Source organism: Berghia stephanieae, chromosome 5, assembly GCF_034508935.2.
Source record: "Berghia stephanieae isolate SIO BIC M18660-M18661 chromosome 5, UCSD_Bste_1.3, whole genome shotgun sequence".
NCBI lineage: Eukaryota > Metazoa > Mollusca > Gastropoda > Nudibranchia > Aeolidiidae > Berghia > Berghia stephanieae.
In genome coordinates this window covers 27,072,237-27,097,236 of record NC_088364.1, presented here as the reverse complement: position 1 = coordinate 27,097,236, position 25,000 = coordinate 27,072,237, and the positions used below count along the sequence as shown (strand labels likewise).

Sequence of the window (25,000 nt, the reverse complement as noted above, 5' to 3'; positions counted from 1 at the left end):
GCCCCCCGCCCCCCCCCCCCTCCCCCTTCCACAATTAGATACAGCTTCATTACATCTCTATGAAATAAAGCATAGTCTTCAAACTTACTAATCATCAATATTTTGCTGTAGCACTTAAGTTTTTTTTTGATTTTTAAGTTATTTTATAGCCTTCCCTGACATATGTTTGCCATAAAATAATATTTGATTTGATAACATGGGCGTTTCGATCATTCGTTTAAGGAGTTGATTTTGTCATCCACTGAATTGCACCTGTTGAAAAAATCATAAAAACAAATAATAACTTGATATCGGTTATATATCTGTCACTTTGTTTGTGCCCTACCTGTCAGGGATGTTTACTTAATTAACGGTAGGATATTCAAGAATGAATAAAGCACGATCGACTTACAACAAGTGAAAATAAAAACAACTTTACTAGTTCTGACGCGCATAGCAACCAAACCCTATTTTCCATGACTAAACGGACTTATAGCGGGGACCGTTAGGACCAAGTTATATCATGCAAATTGTGCAAATGCTGGTAAAAGGATGAACTTTTGCAGGATGAAACTTCTCATAATATAGAATGATTTTTGATATAGAACCACTCTGAGGGGGTTTCTGATTAAACACAAGTTTATAATGGTATAAATCAAAATATGCAAATAAAGTTACAAGAACGACAGACTTTCTTTCCTATTTTATCAGTGGCCATTTCTCTCATTTATACAATTTTAAGATTATTTGTTTATTTTTAAAAAATTGTTCGTCTGCTTGTTTGCTTTGTTCTCAAATTTTCAGTCCATTCTCATCATCTTGTATCATGATCAAAATCAACTGTATAGTCGGAATAGATCAGAAAGGTGTTTTGTAAGCATCTCGTCACATTGTAAAAAGACTCCATACCTTGTACAATTGATACTCTGGTTTCAGAGTTATGGCATCTTATTTTCTAGTTTAAATATAAATGCTGATTGTCAATAAAGATCATCCATCCCCGCTCTTACATGTCCCGTAATCATTAGAATCTGCCTATACAGCCTGCTACTAAAAGGGTTAAGCCACCGTACGATTCAACATGTAATCTATTCATTATTAGTCCTCCGAAGGATTGGTTTCAGACACACTTCCAATGATCTCGGAACCGGAAGAGTAGAAGATGTGACGTCGTGACTTCTCTGTCCTATTAACATAGTTTAAGTATGATGGTCATTAAAACAGTGCGTTATTTTGATTATTTCTTCAGTGATTAGATTAAATTGTGCCTGAGAGAAAGACACACACACACACACACACACACACACAGAGAGAGAGAGAGAGAGAGAGAGAGAGAGAGAGAGAGGGAGAAAGAGAGAGAGTGAGAGGGGGGGGGGGAACACACATGGAATGCTCATCAACTTTAATTCCGTATTTCCCAGACATAACCCAGAGAGGAGAAATGACAGAACTATAATATATCTTAAGATGTCAATATCCTTACAAGGAATCTAATTACACGTCGTGTCAAATAGAACAAAGCCCAAAAGTTGTACTTGTAAGTGTCCCGCCAACAGCTCAAGAGCCAGGGGTAAACACTCACCCAGACTACAGACAGCCCAAAGAGCTCTATGAGTAATTACCGCTACTTGTGCCTGTCACCCGTGTTTGCGCATGTCAGCATAACACGCGATTCGTCTGGGCCCTCTACTTTAATACAAGAATCAATTTGGCATTCATTGCTAAAGATCTTGGTAAAATCATCCCCATTTAACACCATCTTCCCCTCGCTCCTCTCTCCCCCCCCCCCCCCCCCTTCCCTTTTTTTTCCGCCCAAACTGGAATCCTACCATTTCATCGTCTTCCGCAATGTTCGAGAAGAAAGACTGCCAGAATATTTATCAGCATCGACAATCTTTTTAAAATTTTATTTTCTTTCACATTTTGTCAAGGATTGTCTATTTTGTCTCGTCTTCTAACAACTATAAGTGTGGTCAGTGTGACAGAATCAAGGCATTTTATACGAATCACCCCGCTCGATAAAGATTTGAATGGGCTCCTTACTGTGATGTTAGTGACGGATAATGAAAAAGTACGAATAAATAATTTAAAGAGCTTTATTCAGAACTTGCACCTGGGGATTATTGACGGAGTCAGGTCTTTTCAGAGATGAACGTTCGGATAATGCAAACACAACCTCTCTTTTATATATATATGTATCCCAACTTAGGTTTCAGATCCGGAATCAAGAATTTTCTACTACAAAGCGCAAGTAAAATGGAAAAAAAAACGCAAACGCGTCCCCATTTCACATAATAATATGTTTCCATGGCCGTATCCTGAAGCACGGTCTTGTTCCGCCCATCTTGGTGACATGGCCAAATCACAAGAGCTTCCTTCTTTTGACAGTTAATGGGGAATTTTTGTGATTAAGTAAATGTCTCCATGTATTCTGTTCCCTGCTGTCTTCACGGTGCTCTATGTTACTTTTGATTCCCTGGCTCTTGTTAGAGTTTAAAGAATGTTGTAGGCCTCCTTATCACTGTCAGTCTTTTATAAGCTTTTCTGGCATCTCATCTCGATCTGCAGCGGATATTCAAACTTATCGTCATCAGTCATCACTCATAATAAGTCTTTGGCATTTTAGTTTCCTTCTCTTTTCGCACAACATCTTTGGAAGCCCATGATTAAATATTGAATTGTCTTTTGTGTCTTTCCAAGACCTTCTTTGGTGTCAACATTAACATGAATCTAATATGTAGCAGTTCGTAATAGTGTTTTGACTGCATGATATTGCAAGGGTAATTTAATAATTCTTGGAATTTTTTAATAAATGTAGTATCAAGTCACGGACTGATCTAATACCAAAATGACCCACATTTCCCGCCAATTCATGATAATGTACATATATATTTAAACCTTTTTTCAACAAATGTGTCTGTTATCGTGCTACACAAACAAAGTTGAACGGAAGTTTGTATCTATCAATTTAAAAAAAAGATTATCTTGTATCATTGAACGAGCAAATCACAATCGATATTGAAGGTAAGAGATTTTCATAACCCATAATATAATCAAGATCATATTATAGACACGTTTGGCTTGGATTATTCATTATTGGCTTCACGTATTGCAATGGCTAAGAAAATCAACTATTTTTTTGTAACTTTCCAATAAAATGCGGTTCTGACAATTGCACTGTTTGTCCCACTCTTTATTTTATTATTATTATAATTCATCCTCCATGTTTCATGCATCTCCGCTCAGATTTTGAATTCCCCATAGAAATATTGCCAAAATGTCCCAAGCCTACTTTAACCAGCAATGGCAGCGGACTCACAAAGACCTCAACAGACTCATTATGATAGAGAGGCCTAGATTTCTCAAAGACCTGCCCGAGGAACGGAATGTCTGCTTTGAAGAAATCGGTACAAGGTACAGTAGTACAGTATTCACCGCCTAATAGCCCGTCACTGGGGTGACTACAAAGCTGGGTTATTTGTCAGAGTGGGTAGGGGGAGGTGGGGGAGAGAGAAACACAAATTAAATGGATTATAAATGTAGGGCGGCCTTCCGAAAGCTCCTACATCCTCAGTATTCTTTTTTTTTTAATATATATATTTTTTAAAGTCCCCCCCCCCCAAACCCTCTACTAGAACATTATAAAAAAAGTTCCCCCCCCCCTCCCAAACCCCCTACTAGAACATTATAAAAAATAAATGATACTGGAGATATGGGAGCTTTCGGAAGGCCCCCCATTATATTCTATGTTGTTTCATCTATTTATTTATTCATTTAATTATCTACATAATATTCGATCTATTCAATTTCCAATTCTATAATATTAAAGGAGAAATGAGCGAATGGCGTTGTTAAGGGGAAAACCAAAACAGTGTTTCGCTTATTCGCCTTAACAACCCCACCTTCTTCATCTTTTTTTTTTTGTCTAATTCATATCGTGTTTATTGAAAAAAAAAAAACAAATAAGACCGAAACGTCATTTGCCTTTGTAAATTACACTGAAACCTCTATTCCATTTAATTATTTAAGAAGTAAAAGCATGGAATTTCTTTTTGTTTTCCCTTTTTCTTATCGCTTCAGATACATAAAGTATTGTATGATATACAAGAACATAATAGAATGCTTCGACAATATGCTACATGCCCAGAAACGAATTCTTATGGGTAGGTTTTAATTTACTGAGCAAAAGACTATTATTTCTCTTCTTATCCACGCAACAACAAAGATAAAAGAAAATAGTTTTTCGTAAATGAATGTTGAGTCAAGGGTATTTGGACGTAAAATTCGGCTTTACACGTACAGTGGAATCATGATAAAGCGAACATCGCCGGACCAGAAAGATTGATTGATTTTAAGAGATGTTGACTTTATCTATTATTATCGATGGAACACACTTAGACTTTTTAAAAAGACAATTTGGACTCTAGGAGAGATGTTGACTTTAAGTAGAAGTTGACCTTAAGAGTGTTGATTTTACGCGGATTCCACTGTATGTAAGATGTTTACGATAAGTCTTATTTACTTACATACTCCTTACTGACCGACATGCGTATTTACTTACTTAATTTTTTTTACGAACTTTTTTATAATTGCTGACAAATTATTTCCTTCGAATATTGTCTTTGTCTTGTGCAATCTCTCAATTTCTCCACAGGTTTAGCACATCTTTTGACATCGACAGGGAGGGATCGGGGAAGGGATCCCGATAGCTCGAATTTGTACGCAGAGGGGCAGGTATCGATCCCGGGTGCTGGGCCGAATTTTACACCGAGTTAAGTAAATGACCCATGAACCCAGTGGTTTAAAATGTAAAGGTTACACTTTAAGTTCACTTCCGCTAACGCTTGAGTCCGTTAAGTTTGTTTTGATTTTGATTGGAGGCTCAGAGAACTTAAGTTCGACAGCAGTCCTCCCTACCTACCGAAGTAAGTAATTGATCTGGATGGAATTAAGAAGACTCTGACACACTAGATGAAGAGGAGAATCTGCCTGTATTGATTGATTGAGCCCAATTGTGTCTCAGATCATTTGTGAGAGTCTTGTTTACATCATCGCGCAAATTACACGTTATCACTATCACTAATAACACACCACACATCCTCTTTTCAATGATTATTATAATCTGAATTGAATGTCTTATCAAGCCCATGAAATCAGCCACTGAGTCACTATCACAGTAAACTGAAGGTTATTACAAGGTCTTTATCATCATCATCATGGCTTATCCCTCCTGGGCGTGGCCTCTACAACTGCCAACCGAAAGAAGCTTCTGTCCTGCGCCATCCTTCCACATTCAGTCACTGGGTTATTCATCCATTCGCTGATGTATTGTGACCATCTTCTTCTTGGACTCTCTCTCCCTCTTTTGCCCACCACGATACCTGCTAGAACATTTTTTTCAAGGGTGTCATGTCTCTTGATATTTCCAAATAAGGCAAGTTTTAGTTTCTGTATCATCTTGATGAGATAAAGCTCCCCAATGCCCAGGGACTCTTACACATTTTTGCTAGTTTCCTTTGCTGTCCAGGGAATGCGGAGAATTTTCCTGTAGCATTTCATTTCAAATTCATTCATTTTATTCTCATCGATTTTTGTGGTTGTCCATGATTCACATCCATATTATGCTGTTGGAAATATGCATGTTCTCAATATTTTCATTTTCAGTTGGATGTTTTCACTATTCCATAATGTCATCATTTTTGTCAATTTTGCTTGGGCAAGTGCTTTCCACTGGATATAAGGGGTCGATTTTCCATTTGCCTCTATTTTTGCCCAAAGATATAAAAAAAAAAAAATTGAAATTCTCCAGTGAAGGTTTAATTTAATTAACGGAGACACATTTTATTTACAGAGGGCAAACCCGAAACGTTCACAATATCTGACTTCATTAATGACATTGAAGCTTCCATTCTAGTTGAATAATAATAATAATAATAATAATAATTAATAATAATAATAATATATAATAATAATAATAATAATAATATAATAATAATAATATAATAATAATAATAATAATAATAATAATAATAATAATAATAATAATAATAATAATAATAAACTCGGTCCGTACGTGTGTATATTTTAATGATGGAAAAGCCAAAATGAACCCCTAATTCTTTTGGTTTTTATCAACCTGTAATTTTTTGGATGACTTCCTAGCCTTGGTGTTCATTAAACGACGTTTTAATTTTATCAATTTATCCATGACGTTTTTTCATTCTGGTTTGTCTCTCGATGTCTATTATTTATTGCTAAACAAAAGCGAAACAAGTGACGATATTATACACTCATGGCGGCCATGTTGCTGCTGTGACAAAATGATTGTTTGGCCTAGTTATAACTACAGTAGATTTTTATGGTCGAAGGTATGATGTCATTTTTGAAACAATTACACAGTAATACCCACTACTTGTAGTTTATAAATAAATACAAAAGACACACAATGATTCATCCCAATGTGTTAAAAAATTGAAAAAGTATTGCCTTTGTGTATTTGGGGGATATGGTCAGCGGCGTAGCCTGGTCATTTAGGAGCATGGGGCTGGATTTGAGATTGGTTGTCGCATATATATATATATATATATATATATATATATATATATATATATATATATATATATATATAGAGAGAGAGAGAAGAGAGAGAGAGAGAGAGAGAGAGAGAATATGATGCACTCAATTATTTTACCAAAATTTGTATGTTCTTTGTAACTTGTTCATCATGCCTGGCTAAGGATAAGCGATAGCCACTGTCAATCTGTGCACCTATGTGAAGAGTACCAACGGTTTTCAATCTAGTGGTGATATTTAAATGTAAGTTAGACTTCTGATGGTTCAATGCTCTCTGTGTTAAATTTTTTCAAACAGGTAAATCCACTTCTTGTCCAAGACAATTCTGTATTGCTGTTATCGCCAAACAAAATACAATTAAAAGAAAATAAACTCTTATTTTCTATTCTCACCGATAGCCAAGGAAAACGACTATACCAATCTTTATCAAATTAAATGACCGATTCTGTTTCCCGTCTTTAATAGTGAGTACAAAATCGTTTGGTTGATGGGGACCGAGACTTTTAATCAAAAAGTTTATTTTCCCTATTCAAAGAACTGGTATTGATAGCCAACAGGTAATCAACGTGATTCATCACACTTAATAGCAATTAATTAAAATTTTAAAAGCAAACACTGCACACATCCGATTAACACACTCAAGTTAAAAGGGACAATGGGGAATTCAATATCACATGCCTGACACGCTTCAAAGAGGGATGGGTAACAGGTACAACACGATTGTCATTAATGGAACAATTAGGTCATTGTGTGTGGCTGCGAGTAAGACAGCCACAATGACTCAGTTCAACGTCAAGATGCCTCTTGATGCCCACAGTCATAGCACAGTCAATGCATCGCCTGGTTGTACCGTTGGAATATGGCTGGAAGCCTTCTCAACCTTTAAAGCCACACGCTGTACTGATTGGTCAGTGGCACGAGTACAACTCGAGCTGTAGTAAATTCAAAGCGGTGTGATTGGTTCAAGTTTTGAGGCTCTGTAAGGGTTTTTTAACACCAGGTCAACAATGAATTTCATTGTTTGTGAAACAGAAAATTAAAAGTGTTACTTTTTATTGTTAAATTCTTACATACTTTCAAGACAATGACGACCTGTGGCTTAGCCTTAATAGCCTTTAAGGCCCTACGCCACTGGATATGGTACATGTAATAGTTATCATTTAGAGGTTGGAGGAATAAAAGACTTCGAAGTGCCACTTCATTTTCTAGATTATTCGTTTTTTTTATTGCTTCCGTGATAGACTGTAATGTATATTATAATATAATAATATATTATAAGAGTTATTAGTGGCTAATGAAACAGTATATGTGTAGAAGTTAAATAATAATTCTTTACGCCATTAAAACTGGATCAAAACGGATAATAGGTTGATCTTTATTTTTGTTTGTTTGTTTTTGATTTAAATCGGGAAGAGAATTAAATTTAAGACACGCAAAGAAGCAAATAAAGAGATCAATGTTTTTTTTTTTTTTTTTTTTTTGGGGGGGGGGGGGGTTGGATTTGGTGAGATTTGCGATACCTCAGTTTGTACAATAGTCGCCTCTCAAACAAAGGAAGTTAATAAAAAATAATTGGGTGGCTAGGTCTTTAGGGTGTATGTGGCGGAAAGTACTTTATTTCAGACTAGCATCCTATCTAAAGGTTAGCAAACAGTTCATTCAGTAACACAGAAATCAGGATACAGTCACGCGTCATAGACTATAAAGCGGTAAAAGACTTTGGGGTGCTAGGGGTTTGAGTTCACAAAAGATACATCTGCGCATGATCCCGTATAAAAGGGAAGCACTCTAATGCCAACGAATGTATCGATACCTCTAATAACATACAAAGATTTATAATGGAAAAATCATCCTCCATAAAAGGAATAATACATTTTACTGAACCCTTCTGGTTAAGAGAGGGACAAGGCATAACCAAGCAATATAATTCCCAGACAAGTCTATAAAGCAGCATGGAAGTGAAAACAATCCTAGCAGAAGTGAAAACGTGATATCTTTGGATTATAGGAGTTTTTTTAAGAGGTCGATTCGTTGTCTTTTGCTGTTGGTTCGAACCATAGAGAAATGTTCGAACAATGTGCTTATCATTCATGTTCAATGTTGAATTTTGAGAAGGAAATATTGACTTTATCAAAATATTAAGATATTTTTTTTACTTCAGCAGATCCGGTTTCGTATAACATGTGATATTTCTCTTCTTTCTGCATTATTTCGAGAGATATTTAATCTTTTATGCGTTTTGTTCGTAATAATCTAGATAGCTATTTTTGTGCCAATGTGCAAATTTACGTGTTTCCTGATGTTCACTTCTTTATTTTGCAAAGACCATTCATTTTTTTTTAAATGACGCGAATTACATGTTATTTTGTATGATCATTATGTTCTTTTAAGATCTGGAATACGCTATTTCGTCATGCTAGAGCCCAAAACATTTACTTTAGCGAGTGTTTTGGGGGTATTTCTACAGACTGTAGATTTAGGTAAAAAAATTGTGTAATGCTCAAATCTTGTTATCTTTTATTTATTTAGTCACTGTGCTTTAAAAATGTGTTTCACAAGTATGATAAATCATTTTGGTGTTTAGTTAAATGACGTCAATGTTTGAACATATTCATACATTAATTGCAAAGCAAAATGAATTTACTCTCATTTTCTTATTTATTTATGCATAGATTTTCCAAATTTAAAAAAAGTTTTCATTTACTATCAGAAAGTTTTATGATTATAGTAAGAAAATTCCATTGTAATATTCATATATTGTCTCTTGTGGTATCAAAATAATAATAATAATAATAATTAATAATAATAAATAATAATATAATAATAATAATAATAATATAATATAATAATAATAATAATAATAATAATAATAATAATAATAACAATAATAATAATAATAATAATAATAATAATAATAATAATAATAATAATAATAATAATAATAATAATAATAATAATAATAATAATAATTATGATAATAATCTATCATATCACCAAAAAAAAAAAAAAAGAAGAAAATAGGATAGGGGGTCAACATTGTTCCGAACAACCAATGTAAACTTTATATCATCGAGAACAGAATTACTGGCAAATCTAAAAATGATAAAACTATTTTACAGACGAATATTATACGAGTAACTTCAAAACCTTTTTATTTCAGGCTAATTCTGTCATCCATTGACTTAAATTAATACTAGGAAAATCTGCTAGGTCGTAATACTCAGTCCCATTTGACGTTCATTCTACCCAATTCTAGCTTATCCACAACAAATTGATGACATAATTTTAAAAATCTTGATATTATCAAGTAATAATATAATAATCTCACCCGCAACAAAAAATGATGACGTAATTTTAATTATCTCTTTATACTCTCTCTCTCTCTCTCTCTCTCTCTCTCTCTCTCTCTCTCTCCCTCTCTCTCTCTCTGTGGCATATCACTTGGACATAGCCTCCCACACAGTCCTTCGGAAGAAGTCTCTGTCGTGCCCATCTGCCACATTCCGTCACGCCGTTGTTGAGCCATTCCTGTATATCCTGTTGCCATCTTCTTTCTGGTCTTCCTCTGCCTCTTTTGCCCTCCGCCATGCCCTCCAGTACATCTCTCTCTAGTGTGTCGTGTCTTTTCAGGTGCCCAAAGTAATTGAGTTTCAGCTTTTTTATCTTACTCATTAGCAGGGACTTTTTTAGTCCTAGTGTTTTCATGATGTTTGCATTGCTTTCTTTGTTTGTCCACGGGATGCGTAAGATTTTTCTATAGCATTTCATTTCGAAGGCGGTTATTCTCTTTTCTGATTCTTTGGTTATAGACCATGTCTCGCATCCATATATTGCAGTAGGAAAAATACAGGATGTTAGGATCTTCATTTTCAGTCTGACTTCCTCGCTCTTCCAGATTGCCATAATTTTGTTTAGTTTGTTGCTTGCAATTGCAAGTCTTCTCCTGATATTTGGTGCCGATTTTATTTGTGCTCCAAGGTAAATGAAATTTGTAACATTTTCCAGTTGTTCTCCTTCTATTTCGACCTGAGCAGTGCTGCTTTTATCTGTGCTCATTATTTTCTTTATACTATCAAGTAATAATAATCTCATCCGCAACTAAAAATGATAAGGTAATTTTAAATTTCTTGATACTATCAAGTAATGATAATTTTTCTAATCTATTATGTCTTTTGTAAAAATAGGGTTGGCTATCCGAACCACGAATATTACCACAACCGTCATCATTCCTAACACCACCACATTATCATCCCTGCCATTACTACATAATATGGCGTCTCACTGTCACGTGAGTTCAAGTCTTTGCACGTTTTTATATCAAAAAAGGTTTTAGTCATAACCTCACGATTAAAACTGCAATTAATTTCGTTGTGTTTTTAGGTTAGTCATCCTACACATTTCATTCTGGGCAGACGTGCTAGTCAACAAACAGTGTGTGACCATTACATGTCTCATATCAATTGTGACAGCTGAATATATAATGATTTGACCCAGTATCGCCGGTGAATCAGCGGCAAGGCGAATTGTATTTTATAATTTCAACCAATGTTATTGTTGTTAGTAATGGAAAGGGCTACATTGACGGCAAAACTATGGCCCAGCATTGTGTCCTTTGAGAATCTGCTTTACATGCAATGCCCTATTCGACTGAGATTTATACGAATGCCTGGCCGAGTCCTAGTAATATAACGGAGACCTAACAGCTAACGTGTAAGGTATGACATGCAAATTTGGCTCAATTTGCCCTGATGAGGGAACACATGAAGCATGGAGCAACTAAATCTCCGAGAGCATTGCCACGACTTATGTCTCATCTTTACTTTTGTGTGTGATGTATGTATGTATGTGTGTGTGTGTGTGTGTGTGTGTGTCTGAGTGTGTGTGTTTTTATCAACCTTTTATAGGTAGTATATTATTTTTGTTTTTTGTTACAATTCCTTCCTTACTTCATCTTATTATATCTACTCGCCTTTTACTCATCAAAAGAGCAGTTACAGCAATAGATTAAAACTGGTGAGGCTAGAAGGAAATCAAAACGCAATTCAAACGGGGGATTTTGCGTCATGAGTAGAGTAATGGATAATGTCAATGAGCCTTTCTAAAAGTGCAGTTTTTATTATTTCATCAGTCATCATTGCCTTTTTCACCCTGGGTCAGGGTATAGGCCACAGACAAACAGTTTCCATCCTTCTCTATCCCGAGCCAACTTTTTTATCTCATTCCAGGTCTTACCACTCCTCTGTATATCGGCTTCTTTCGGCTTTGTCTGTTGTTCTTCATAAATTCTGTAATTCCAGAAACTCTTCGGTCGCCCATCAGTACTGTTGGTAAATATCATTAGTGCAATACACTAGCAAAACAGATTGTTTTCATTTTGATCAGATTTTTTTTAAAAAGAACAAAATTTAGGCTAAATGATGCAGTGGAATCCGCATATAGCTGTCCCTCCAGGAAAATGCCATCCCCTCTCCCCTCAAATTATGCCACAAAAATGCACGAAAGAAGTGAAATTATGCCAAATATTGTGTCAAAAAATGCGAGGTTTGTTGTGATGCTGATTAAATTTATACCTATGTATTCATATAAGCCTTATATGAAAGAGCAATAATAAATTATTACAATAAACAAGCAAACATTATATAGATTTAAAAGCAAGAAGAAGAAAGAGAAGAAAAATAAAACTACAACAAAAATATATACTCAAAACATCGAGATGATGACAATGATACCTATATCATTAATACAATTTTATAAAGAAATTTCATTTTTATTTTTAAAATGAATCAATTTCTCTTAACCTCACACTGTTATCAGGCCTACCTTTGTATAAAAAGTCTTTTGTTGTCTAAAATAAAAAGATAAAAAGTACTTTGTTCTTCACACTTCCATAAAGTAGTTGTTATGATGATGAGGTTGATGTCGTGGTTGTTGGATTAGTAGTGGTAGTGATATGGTGGTTGTAACAGTGGATGTGATGATGGTTTGATTGTGGTTGTGGTTGTTGTAGTGTGGTAGTGATGATGATTTGGTGGTAGTTGCTGTTGTAGTGGTAGTGATGATGTGGTGGTGGTTGTTGTTGTAATAGTATAAGTAATAAAAAAAACAACTCTAAAAGTCAACTCCAATATCAGGATCCACTGTAGGGATAAACTAAGATAACCTCCATTACGGTCCAAAAATCTGATAAGCAAGATTGGGGTTTCAAACGTTTGGACATTGGTTGTCTTGGTTAATCTGTATTTGAATACAGGGCGAAATAAACAATGTGTTATCTTTTTCCAGTGTACACCCAGGTGTCACAATATTGTGTAAACAATATTATCGGCCCAGCCCACCGTTCAATACACCCAACTATCACAACATAAAAAACAACATTATTGGTTCAGCCCATTGTTTAATAGAAAATTTTAAAGAATTCATTGGTCACAGATTGCACGTCTTCCATATGACATCGTGTCCACTATTTGGTGTGTAATTAAATTTTACAAATGTACATGAGTGATGGATCATTGGTCTGAAATGACACATATCTATTCAAAAGAAAAAGAAACTCACTCAACCAAACAACGACTGTCATCATCACCGCCACCAACATCGCCTGAATTGCGTATCAACATTGTTCCGTAAAGTCAATGTTAAATTGTTATTATCGAGCATATTATGACCGGCAAATCTAAAAGTACAATACAGTAGAATAGTATACATTATAATATACATTATTTCTCCGAAAATATTGCGGGTTCTCCACGAGTAATGATGATAATGATAATAATAATAATAATAAATAATAATAATAATAATAATAATAATAATAATAATATAATAATAATAATAATAATAATAATAATAATAATGATAACAAAAATAATAATAATAATAATAATAATAATAATAATAATAATAATAATAATAATAATAATAATGATGATGAGATGATGATGATGATGATGATGATGATGATGATGATGATGATGATGATGATGATGATGGTGATGATAATTATAATAATAATAATAATAATAATAATGATGATGATAATTATAATAATAATAATAATATAAATAATAATAATAATAATAATAATAATATATAATAATAATAATAATAATAATAATAATAATAATAATATATAATAATAATTAATAATTAATTAATTATTATTATTATTATTATTATTATTATTATTATATTATTAATTAATAATAATAGTAATAATAATAATAATAATAATAATAATAATAATAACAATAAAAATAATAATAATAATAATAATAATAATAATAATAATAATAATAATAATAATAATAATAATAATAATGATAATGAACAATTTTTTTAATGGTGACAAGTAAAAAAAACAACAAAAAACTTAGTAAATGAATACTTATATGATAATGAAAATATTCCTCATTGGGAATCGAACTCAGTACCTTGAAGGCTAGATTTTAACAGTTTAACCATTATGCTATAGAGCTAACTGGCTAGACATGATATTTAATCAAGTCTGTCTAGAGGAAAACCGCTTCACTTTTAAGGCTACTTCTATTTTATGGTTTTAAATCTCTGCTGCATATAATCAACAATTTTAGCCTTAAGTGACAAATGTCATATAACTTTAGTGACCCTATTTTTGTGATAACCAAAATAGACCTCACAGAAACACCCAGCAGCAATAAAGAAAACTGTGGATTATGCTTGCACAACAGTGTCCAGTGATGAATATAAACTACACGTGAAGAAGTGCAGAAAAACATTACGCCTTGTTCAGGTTTAATTAATTATTTAAATTGTCATCAGGTCAAGGAGGTCCACTGTATCCCATTTCTTCTCCCTTTGAAGGTTTCCTTCATTAGCCAATCAATTGCAAGGATGAACAGGAATGGTGAGAGCAAGCATCCCTGCTTGACACCAGTCTTAATTTCAAAGCTGCCATTAAGCTGATCTTCATGTACAACCCTGCAACTTGATCCTTCATACTTTTCCTTAATGAGGTTTACTATCTTTTCAGGGAGTCCATAATGTGCCAGAATTTTCCACAATGTTGCTCTGTCAATACTGTCGAATGCCTTCTCGTAATCCAGAAAGTTGACAATAAGAGGAGAGTTCCATTCTATAGACTGTTCCACTATGACTCGCAGAGAGGCAATCTGGTCGGTGGTTGAACGTTTTTCCCGAAAACCTGCCTGTTCGTCCCTCAGTTTAGCATATGTTGCATTCTTAATTCTCTCTAAAATAATACGGTTGAAAACCTTTCCTGGGATAGAAAGAAGAGTGATGCCTCGATAATTATTACAATTACTGAGGTCCCCTTTCTTTGGAAGTTTGACAAATGTCCTTCCTTCCAATCCTTTGGGAATATCCCGTCATTCCAGATTCTCTCAAATAGTGGGTGCAGGGCCTCAGCATTTCTTTCCGCATCAACTTTTAGAGTCTCCGGTGGAATCTGGTCTGGTCCAGCAGCTTTCCCCCTTTTCATCTTGTTAATGGCACCCACAATCTCTGCTATCGATGGTGGATCACAGCTAATTGGTAGCTCATTTCTGGCTGGTTGTCTGGTGGTGGTCTGTTCAGAAGGCAGTTGAAACGTTCCCTCCATCGTTCAGATTGAGCCTCTTTTCCAAAAATAGTTTTCCCATCTTTGTCTTTGACTGGTATCTCTGGTTTCCCATATTTTCCAGCAAGTGTCTTGGTAGTTTGATAAAGGATCCTCATGTGTCCTTCTGTCGCTGCTGCTTCTGCTTTCTCTGCAAGTCTGTTCATGAATGCTTCCTTGTCTTTCTTCACAGATCTTTTGACTTCCTTAGCTATGGCTCGATACTGCTCTTGTGCATCCAGTCTTGAAGCCCTTGTTCGGCTTGCATTCACTTGTTCCTTCCTTGTTCTCCTCTTTTCAATAAGGTCCAAGGTGGTTGGACTTATCCATTCTTTATGTTCCGATTTCTTTACCCCCAATAGATCGTGGCAAGTTGTTATGTAGACTTCCTTGATCTTTGCCCAATGTGACTCTACATCTATGTCCTCCTCTAGCTCAGTAAGAGGTTGGAATATATTACTCAATTGTAGTTTGAATTCCTCATTCTTTTCCCCATCAAGTGCATTCACCTCGAATTTTCTTCTTGTATGTGATCTGGTCCCATGTTTTCTGAGTCGGAGCTTAAGCTTTGCCAATAGCAGGTGGTGGTCTGATCCAACATCTGCCCCTCTCTGTACTGTCACATCTTCCAATGAACGTCTGAATCCACGAGAGATACAAAAATGATCAATCTGATTCTCTGTCACACCATCTGGTCAGACCCAAGTTGCTTTGTGGATCCTCTTATGGGGGAACACTGATCCTCCAATCACCAAACTGTTGAATGTACAGAAATTTGCAAATCTCTCATCATTATCGTTCATTTCTCCCATGCCATGACGTCCCATGATACCTTCATAACCTACGTTATCCTGGTCCACTTTTTGCATTAGCATCTCCCATCAATATGTTGATGTCTTTCCTTGGCAACTTGTCAATGACTTGTTGTAGCAGACTATAAAATGTATCTTTGTCCTCATCTGTTGCATCATTTGTTGGGGCATAGATCTGTACAATGTTCATGCTGATCTTCTTACTCCGTGTTGTGAAGGACGCCATGATGATCCTTTCTCCGTGTTGTTCCCATCCTCTCAGTGACTTCTAGGCAAACTTGCTTAGAATTATTCCTACTCCCTGTGTATGAATCCTTTCCCCTCTCCTGAATATAAAATCTTCTCCCCAGACTTGAGGTGTTTCTGTCCGGATTGTATCCAGTGGGTTCCGCTTACTCCAAGTATATGCAGCCTGTATCTTCTCATCTCAGTCACAACTTGAGAACTTTTTCCTGCTTCATACATGGTGCAAACGTTCCACGACGCAATTCGAAGCTGCTTGTTTGGCGAAGACGTCATCGGGTTAGCAGAGTCCTTTCGGCTTTTTCTGTTGTCCTTCATAAATTCTGTAATTCCAGAAACTCTTCGGTCGCCCAAGCTAAAAAAAGGATTTGGTTTGTCTGTCTGCGTTTCTGTAACGGTTTGAGTTTAACGGAAAGGGGTGTTAACCCTTTGCCAACCCCCAACCTGGAGGACCAGGTGACTCAAAGATGGGGGAATCACACACCATTAGTCGCCTTTTACGACACGCTGGCTTGGCGTTGGGCTATTCTTGACCCTCTCAGTTGAGGGACCCCGGACACCACACGGGGCCAAAGGGTAGTAAGCAAGTGTTATTGTCTGTTTCATTCTCAAGAAACCAGGATAAACTTTGCATTGGATTGTGCATCTATGTGGTCTTATACACTTGTCTTTAACCGGATGAGTTTCGCTCGGTACGTCGCATAATTGGAAAAGGATTTTTACTCACATTCTCCCACTGTACTGGTGTGTAAAATGAGTACCTGGCCATTAACAATGTTGTCTCTGTCAGAATAAATTGTGATATCGTCTAACAGGCATCATGTCTTGTCCTACATGTTTAGTATTTCTGTTGGCAAGGGAACCCCGATAAAGAACTCTGAGTATATTATTTAGTTGACATTGTGATATTCGAATGCTTCAAGTTGATTAAGTGCACAGAGCCTGCATAATATAGCAGGATAAGCTGCGCTTATCAACTGTGCATTATTATCATCATCATATTCATCATCATCATTATCATCATCATCATCATCATCATCATCATCATCATCATCATCATTACATCATCATCATCATCATCATCATCATAATCATCATCATCGATATTTGAGGTCAAAACTGTTTTGTTATTTGTTGTTGTTGTCATTGTTTGTTTGTTTTAATTTTCCCCCCTCTTTTAAACATTTTTGTTGTTGTTTTGTTGTTGGTTGTTGTTTTTTTTTTTTGTGTGTGTATTTATCCCTTTTTTTCCCCAAAAAAGTGTTTTGCTAGAATAGGACCAATCTGTCAATCTTTCTATTTCCATCCAGACAATATTCTACAAGAATTGTCGGGAAGAATTGTCGAGATGCGCCATGAACTTGAGCGGCTATCGGTCAGTGAATACGTCAATTTGGTCAACCTGTGCTTTGATTTGAAAGTGCCCGTGGATGAATTGGAGTTGACCCTTAGTTACGCGCATCACGCGAGGAAAATGGCGGTGAGAACGCTCTGTTATATCATTGTCATTCATGTTGTCACCTTTGTTGTTATCGTCGTCGTTGTCATCGCCACCAGTGGCCAGGCGGAGTTGTTGTAACAGTAAGGTCGTGGGTTTGAGCCCCCATCGCCGTAAATTTTTACTCTCTATTGTCTTCTGGCACGTTTCTACTCACTTTCATTTCCTCTTATTATCAACATCAGTGCCTGCTCCACTCATTTTTCTGAATACAAAGGCATTTTCATCCTTCATGATGCAATTGTATATACACTCTAATCCCACCGTATCCTTCATTTTATCATCCCCGCGTTTGAAAGTCTATTGTAGAGTATTTTCAATGTTATGAAACCTTGGATTTAAATCAGGTTGTGGTGTATTTCATAATATGTATCAAATCAGTTGACCTGGCGGACAGGACGATGACGAGTAGAATCTGGTATCGACGGACGCTGACGAAAAGAATCTGGTGTCTCCGGACGCTGACGAAAAGAATCTGGTATCGACGGACGCTAACGAAAAGAATCTGGTATCGACGGACAATGACGAAAAGAATCTGGTGTCTCCGGACGCTGACGAAAAGAATCTGGTGTCTCCGGACGCTGACGAAAAGAATCTGGTATCGACGGACGCTAACGAAAAGAATCTGGTATCGACGGACGCTGACGAAAAGAATCTGGTGTCTCCGGACGCTAACGAAAAGAATCTGGTATCGACGGACGCTGACGAAAAGAATATGGTATCGACGGACGCTGACGAAGAGAATCTGGTGTCTCCGGACGCTAACGAAAAGAATCTGGTATCGACGGACGCTGACGAAAAGAATATGGTATCGACGGACGCTGACGAAAAGAATCTGGTATCGACGGACGCTGACGAAAAGAATATGGTATCGACGGACGCTGACGAAAAGAATATGGTATCGACGGACGCTGATGAAAAGAATCTGGTATCGGCGGACGCTGACGTGGAAATATGGTATCGACGGACGCTGACGAAAATAATCTGGTATCGTCGGACGCTGACGAGGAGAATATGGTATCGACGGACGCTGACGAAAAGAATCTGGTATCGACGGACGCTGACGATAAGAATCTGGTATCGACGGACGCTGAGGAAAATAATCTGATATCGACGGACTCTGACGAAAGAATCTGGTATCGACGGACGCTGACGAAAAGAATCTGGTATCAACGGACACTGACAAAAAGACTTTAGTGATCGCTATCGAAATTTAAAGCTGAGACATAGACGCTGTCAGAAATATTAAGAAAACAATTATTACTTCATTTATTTGTTTATTTATGTATATTTTTACACAAATTTTTAGATATTCATTTATTTATTTATCTATTTATTTCTTTACTCATTCATCCATTCATTAACGATTTACTTTGTGAACTTGCGGTCTACACAAATATTGCATCCTATAATGAAAATTTGAATTTGCTGTGGCCAGCACACAGTTGATACCCTGGAACCGATTCGTTGCTCACATTTATTTCTCTTCATACTCGTGTATAAAACGAGTACGACTTAACGAGTACGACTTAATTACGACTGTAATTATAATTGCGCTATAATGTGTAAGTTTCAATAGTGCTCGTGGATTGGGGCTTCAAGTAAGCGCTTTGACCCCCCCCCCCCCCCCGCCCAACCCCCCCCCCCTCCCCCCAAAAAAATTACAAAAACAATATATAGTTGATATTGCACAATCAAAAGAAGCTTATTCTATTATTATTTATTTATTTCTCTTTAACTGCAATAGAGCATTCACAAAAGAGTTGTGCTATTGGATTTTATTTTACACACTACTACTGTCACAGACGAGAAGGTTGCAGCCGAAACGTTTATGTGCACTGTACCAGAGGCGGTGCTGTTGATACAGAGGAATCAGCGTGCGTACGTGGGAAGATTGAAAGCCAAAGAAGTCAAAAGAAAAAACGAACTCAGAAAAAGGCTTTTAGCACGCCATTCTCTTGACATAGATGACGTTGAGAATGTGAGTAATTCACAGCTACTACTACTACTACTACTACTACTACTACTACTACTACTACTACTACTACTACTACTACTACTACTACTACTACCCTTCTACTACTACTACCCTTCTACTACAACAATTTACGGTAACTCCACGTTGATAGAAATATGATCGGTCAGAGGTTGGGTGTTGGAAAGACTATTTAATAATATTTAGTAGAATACAGCCTATGTATGTTCTCATAATTCGACAAGCAGGGCATCATAAATTTTCAGGGTTTGTGGAGGGGATACAGAATTCGTAGTGAGATGCCAGCCATCAGTGAAAATAGACGACATGTTGATCATTATGGACTTACCAACTGACCTTGACCCCGAGTTTTGGGAAGTACAGAAACGACGACAAAAAAAAAAAAAAAAAAAAAAAGAATTAAGAGAAGAAGAAGAAGAAAAGAAAGATAATGAATGCTTTTTAAAAATAATTAGAAAATATTTTTTTAATAAAAAGCTATGCTATGAAATTAGGAGGAATGGGCCATTTTTGATCCGATGAAAAGATCGAAAGCAAATACTAAATAAAACACAAGATATGCCACTTCTGTACAATAAGCATGATAGTAGAATTCAGAGTAAGTTCAAATTTGACTTCAGGGGCTTCAGATCAATAGGAATATATTATAAGGTCGGATGTTGGGTGTCGAAAAAGTTACTATGTACTTATTATATTTAGTAGAATACAGGTTATATTTTCATAATTCGACTTACAGGGCATCATAAAGTTCCAGAGCCTTTGGAGAGGATACAGAGTTCGACAAGAGATGCCAGCCATCAGAAATAGAAACGATGTGTTGATCGGTATGCTTTTACCAACTGACCTTGACCCCGAAGTTTGGGAAGTACAGAAACAAACCTTGCAAGTGAAGACTTACAACAAGGCTCTTAATTACGAGGATGAATACAGGTTCGTCCATCAAAACAATAATCATCGCCATTGTCATTGTCGCTTTCGTCGTCGTCGTCGTCGTCATCACCACCACCATCATCATCATCATCAACATCATCGCTGCAATTATTGCCACCATCATCATCACAATTTTTTACATTTTTTTTTAGATATATCAAAACTGTGCACTTTTATTTCGTCTTCAGTAAAGACTTTGAAGTATCAACCTCAACATATTTTGAGACACAAAGTGAACGATTTATCTCGGACTTGCGTAGGGAGATACGCCAATGGATTCTTGAATATCATGATTTGATGGGCTCGTTCCCGGATTACCCACCAGAAGAGGATGGCGGATCGCTCCTGCTTTTTGCTCAGAAGACTGTTGAGGAAGTCGAAGATGAAATCGAAGAAATGTTTGACGAAAAGGCCAAGGCTAAGAAAGAGAAGGAAAAGAACGATAAGAAAGACAATAAGAAAGAAGATAAGAAAGAGAAAGGCAAGAAAGGCGGAGCCGGTGGTGAAGGGCCTTTTGTGATGATGCAGTCAAAATTTCTTGATCCTGGTATCATTCCCATTGCGGAGGAGTTCAATAAATTTTGGTTAGACAAAGGAGTGGACGGGAACAGTGAGCAGCGCTATGACAGGAATCTGATGCTGGAGAATATACGTAACAGTGGAGAGGAAGCATTACGACAACAGGTAATTCGGGTTAGGGGTGATGGAAGAAAAAAACACCAAACTTTGATCTTTTGTTTAGTGTGATATAAATTACATAACATAAAGCAATGTCCACTAAACGTGTTAAAAGCGCTTTACAACGAGTCTCTGGTCGACAGAAGACTAAACATGTAGGACAAAACATTATGACGCCTGTTAAGCAATATTATAATTCTTTTTCCGACAAAGACAACGCTGTTAACGGCCGGTACTCATTTTACCTCTGGGTATAATGAGAGAATGTGAGTAAAGGGCCTTTTCCAAGGACTCAAATATGCAACGCTCTGACCAACACCCGAACCCAGGACCTTCTGAGCCGAAGGCAAATATCCTACCAGTAGACCACATAAGCCGCATCACCATCATCATCATTATAAAGGATAGGGTGGTAGGAGAAAAGAAAAAAAAAATTAAATTTTGTGGAGTGCGATATGCCCTTAATTTGAATCTGCCAAAAGAGCTTTACAGGGGTCCCAAGCCTAGAAGAACATTTAACATGTAAGACGCGTCGAGACATGACGCCTGTAAGGCGCTATTACAATTTGTTTTACTTATCAACAGAGAGACGCTGTTACCTACCAGATACACATTTTGCACTTGAGGATGGTGAGAAAATGTAAGTAAACAGCGCTTTCCAAGTACTCAACTTGGCGCTGCCAAAAACGAAATTCGAACCATATAAGCAAATGTCATACCACCAGACAACAAAGGCGAGCATCAAGAATGCTTTTCACATTCAAAAAAAATTTTTTTGCTTGTTTGTTAAATTTAAAATGTTGCTGTAGAAAAAAAGGTAAACAGATATCAAATAAGTTGAAGTAATAATGAAACAATGAATTTGTTATTAAGTATACAATGGATGTGCATATGTGTATGCTGTGAGTGTATGAGTCTGTGGCTATGCGTGTGAGCCATCTGTAATTTTAAGCGCCGATGAGCATTTTATCAATTAGGAAATGAACGCTATATATTGTTATGTTATCTGGTGGTGGTGGTACTGATGGGAATGATAATAAAGTTGTTTGTTTTGGAGGAGGAGATGGAGGAGGAGAAGGAGGAGGAGGAGGAGGAGGAGGAGGAGGAGGAGGAGGAAGAAGAGGAGGAGGAGGAGGAGGTTAAGGAGTTAGCAGAGGATGGATGAGGCGGTTAAGGGGTTGGGAGGGGATGGAAGAGAAGAGGAGAATTGAAATTGCATGTTTTATAACATCCTTTGCCATTTGCTCACGAAGATTGATGAACTGATGCGTGAGGAGTTGATGGACCTTGAAAAGGGCATTGCCAGAAAGAAAGTTGGAAAGCCAAAGAAAAAGAAGGGGAAAAAAGGGGGCAAGAAAAAGGGAAAGAGGAAGAGGAGCAAAGACATAACTGAGGGACAGCCTTTGGAAAACCTTTACAAGGAACTTGTCCTCGCTGGAGTCGTGAAGAAGGTTCCTACCGTGAATCTCAAGGATTTCATAGGCGAGGTTAACCTTATGTGCCCGACGGACAACAAGAATATGGAATTCAAGCATGACCTTGGAGACGTCCGAAAAATGGTGAGTTGTTATTATAACGGGAGATTTACGCACTCGTATCACATTAGCAAGTTAAAGATTACTAACGATGAGGAAGAAAACCAGGCTCTGTCCTTAGAATCACCACACTGACACCTGGGAAACGTGCGGCGTCGTCTAAGGACAGATTCTGGTTTTCTTCCTCGTCGTTGGTCGATCGTTTAGGTTCGGTGAACGTAATCGCTAACTTGTTATTGTTGTTTCATTGCCACTAAATAGAATAAGGGAACAAAAGAAATGATGTCAACAATACTGGTTCCAATTTCATTGGAAGTGTAAAACCACTCTTCCGGAGGACTGGGCATATCCTTGTGTAATTGATCTTCTGGTTTCAGAATGATGGTGTCTTATTTTCTAGTCTACATATAAGATGCTGATTGTCAATATAGATCATCCATCATCGATCTTTTAAGCCCGATAATCTTAAGAATATGCCTATACACGCTGCTACTAAAATAAGTATGTCACCTGCTTATGATTCAATTTCTAACAATTAGTACTCCAAAAACTGGTTACATAATACTTTCAATGAATTTAGAACCGGAAGAGTAGAAGGAGTGACGTTACCACTTCTTTGCCCAATTGTCGTTTATTATTAGTAGATCGGATTGTTTAGTATTTATTGGTGTTTCATAGAATTGTGAGCAAAGTAGCATAAACATTCCTTGCATCAAATTTTCTACATTCATAATATTATAGAAAGCTTGTCCTGAATAACTCCATTTATATCACAAGTTGTGAAAATACTTTGTGACCCATCGTCTCAAATCTGTATAACGTCGGGTGGTGTAGCTAATAAATAATAACGTGAAGTTGAATGTAAGCTTCAATTTAATTACAAAAACAGATCAAATGAACGTTTCGGGTTTCCCCTTTATCAACAAAACAGGATAATTGAAACACCACAGATGAATGAGATAATGTGGTAGTGGCGTAGTTAAGATGTGTAGCTACTAAAACATTGAATTTATAGCAAAGAACATTAGAATTAGGCTATGTTGTTGTTGTTGTTTTTCTTTATCTATTTTTTTTTCATTGTTTGTTGTTGTTATTATTATTATTATTATTAATTATTATTATTATTATTATTATTATTATTATTATTATTATTATTATTATTATTATTATTATTATTATTATTATTATTATTATTATTATTATTATTATTATTATATTATTATTATTATTATTATTATATTATTATTATTATTATTATTATTATTATTATTATTATTATTATTATTATTATTAGTTATTATTATTATAATTATATATTATTATTATTATTATTATTATTATAATAATAATATATTATTATTATTATTATTATTATTATTATCATTATTATTATTATTATTATTATTATTATTATTATTATATTATTATTATTATTATTATTATTATTATTATTTATTATTATTATTATTATCATTATTATTGATTAATTAATTCATTTTTTTATTTGGTTTGAAGATCAATTGTGTGTGTGTGTGTGTGTGTTTGTGTGTGTGTGTGTGTGCGTGTGTGTGTTTGATTTCTTTGATACCTGATAGTGATTTAAATAAGAATAGAGTCTAGACTTTTTTCAACAGGGATGTGTTTCACAATATTGTCTGGATCAAGTTGTTGTTAGTATGCTATGTGTTTAACTGTTTTGTGGATTTGTTTTCATATAACCAATTGATTGATTAATTCATTAATGCAATGAGAAATGTCATTCCTTCAGTTAGTCATTTATTTATTTATTTATTTATTTATTTATTTATTTATTTATTTATTTATTTATTTATTTATTTATTATTCCGGTCGGTTAGTCGATAGGTTGATTGATTGGTTGGTTAGTTGGTTGGTCGATTGAAGGATCGGCCGATTGACCTTCTCTATATACTCTGCATTTGTATCGGACTAACAGACTTTTCACCACGCAAACGAACTTCACTGCCTCATCTTCGCCAGCCTTCGGTAATCATATGATTAATGGAGTCAAGCAAATGGCGTTTAAATTTGCAGACGTCACTCGACTGTTATTTGAAATTTCGTCATAAAACCGATCGGAAAAATTGGTTCGTCAACTAGTTGATTCGTTTCATTCATTTATTATTCCATTCATCCACAGATCTT

General features: G+C 35.8%; 1 protein-coding gene across 1 annotated transcript in view; it reads left to right on the top strand.

The window, feature by feature from the left end:
- The first annotated feature begins 2,927 nt into the window (after window positions 1–2,927).
- The window catches only part of LOC144974119 (dynein regulatory complex protein 11-like), a 28,458-nt gene continuing 6,385 nt past the window's right edge, over window positions 2,928–25,000 (top strand). The window contains exons 1-9 of the mRNA XM_078917017.1: window positions 2,928–3,003; window positions 3,226–3,393; window positions 4,060–4,142; window positions 17,511–17,680; window positions 19,446–19,679; window positions 20,431–20,624; window positions 20,813–21,308; window positions 22,556–22,861; window positions 24,996–25,000. The exon at window positions 24,996–25,000 is cut by the window's right edge and continues 223 nt beyond it. Coding sequence (XP_078773143.1) covers window positions 3,257–3,393; window positions 4,060–4,142; window positions 17,511–17,680; window positions 19,446–19,679; window positions 20,431–20,624; window positions 20,813–21,308; window positions 22,556–22,861; window positions 24,996–25,000 — 1,625 coding nt within the window. The 5' untranslated portion in view covers window positions 2,928–3,003; window positions 3,226–3,256. The remainder of the gene's footprint in view (window positions 3,004–3,225; window positions 3,394–4,059; window positions 4,143–17,510; window positions 17,681–19,445; window positions 19,680–20,430; window positions 20,625–20,812; window positions 21,309–22,555; window positions 22,862–24,995) is intronic.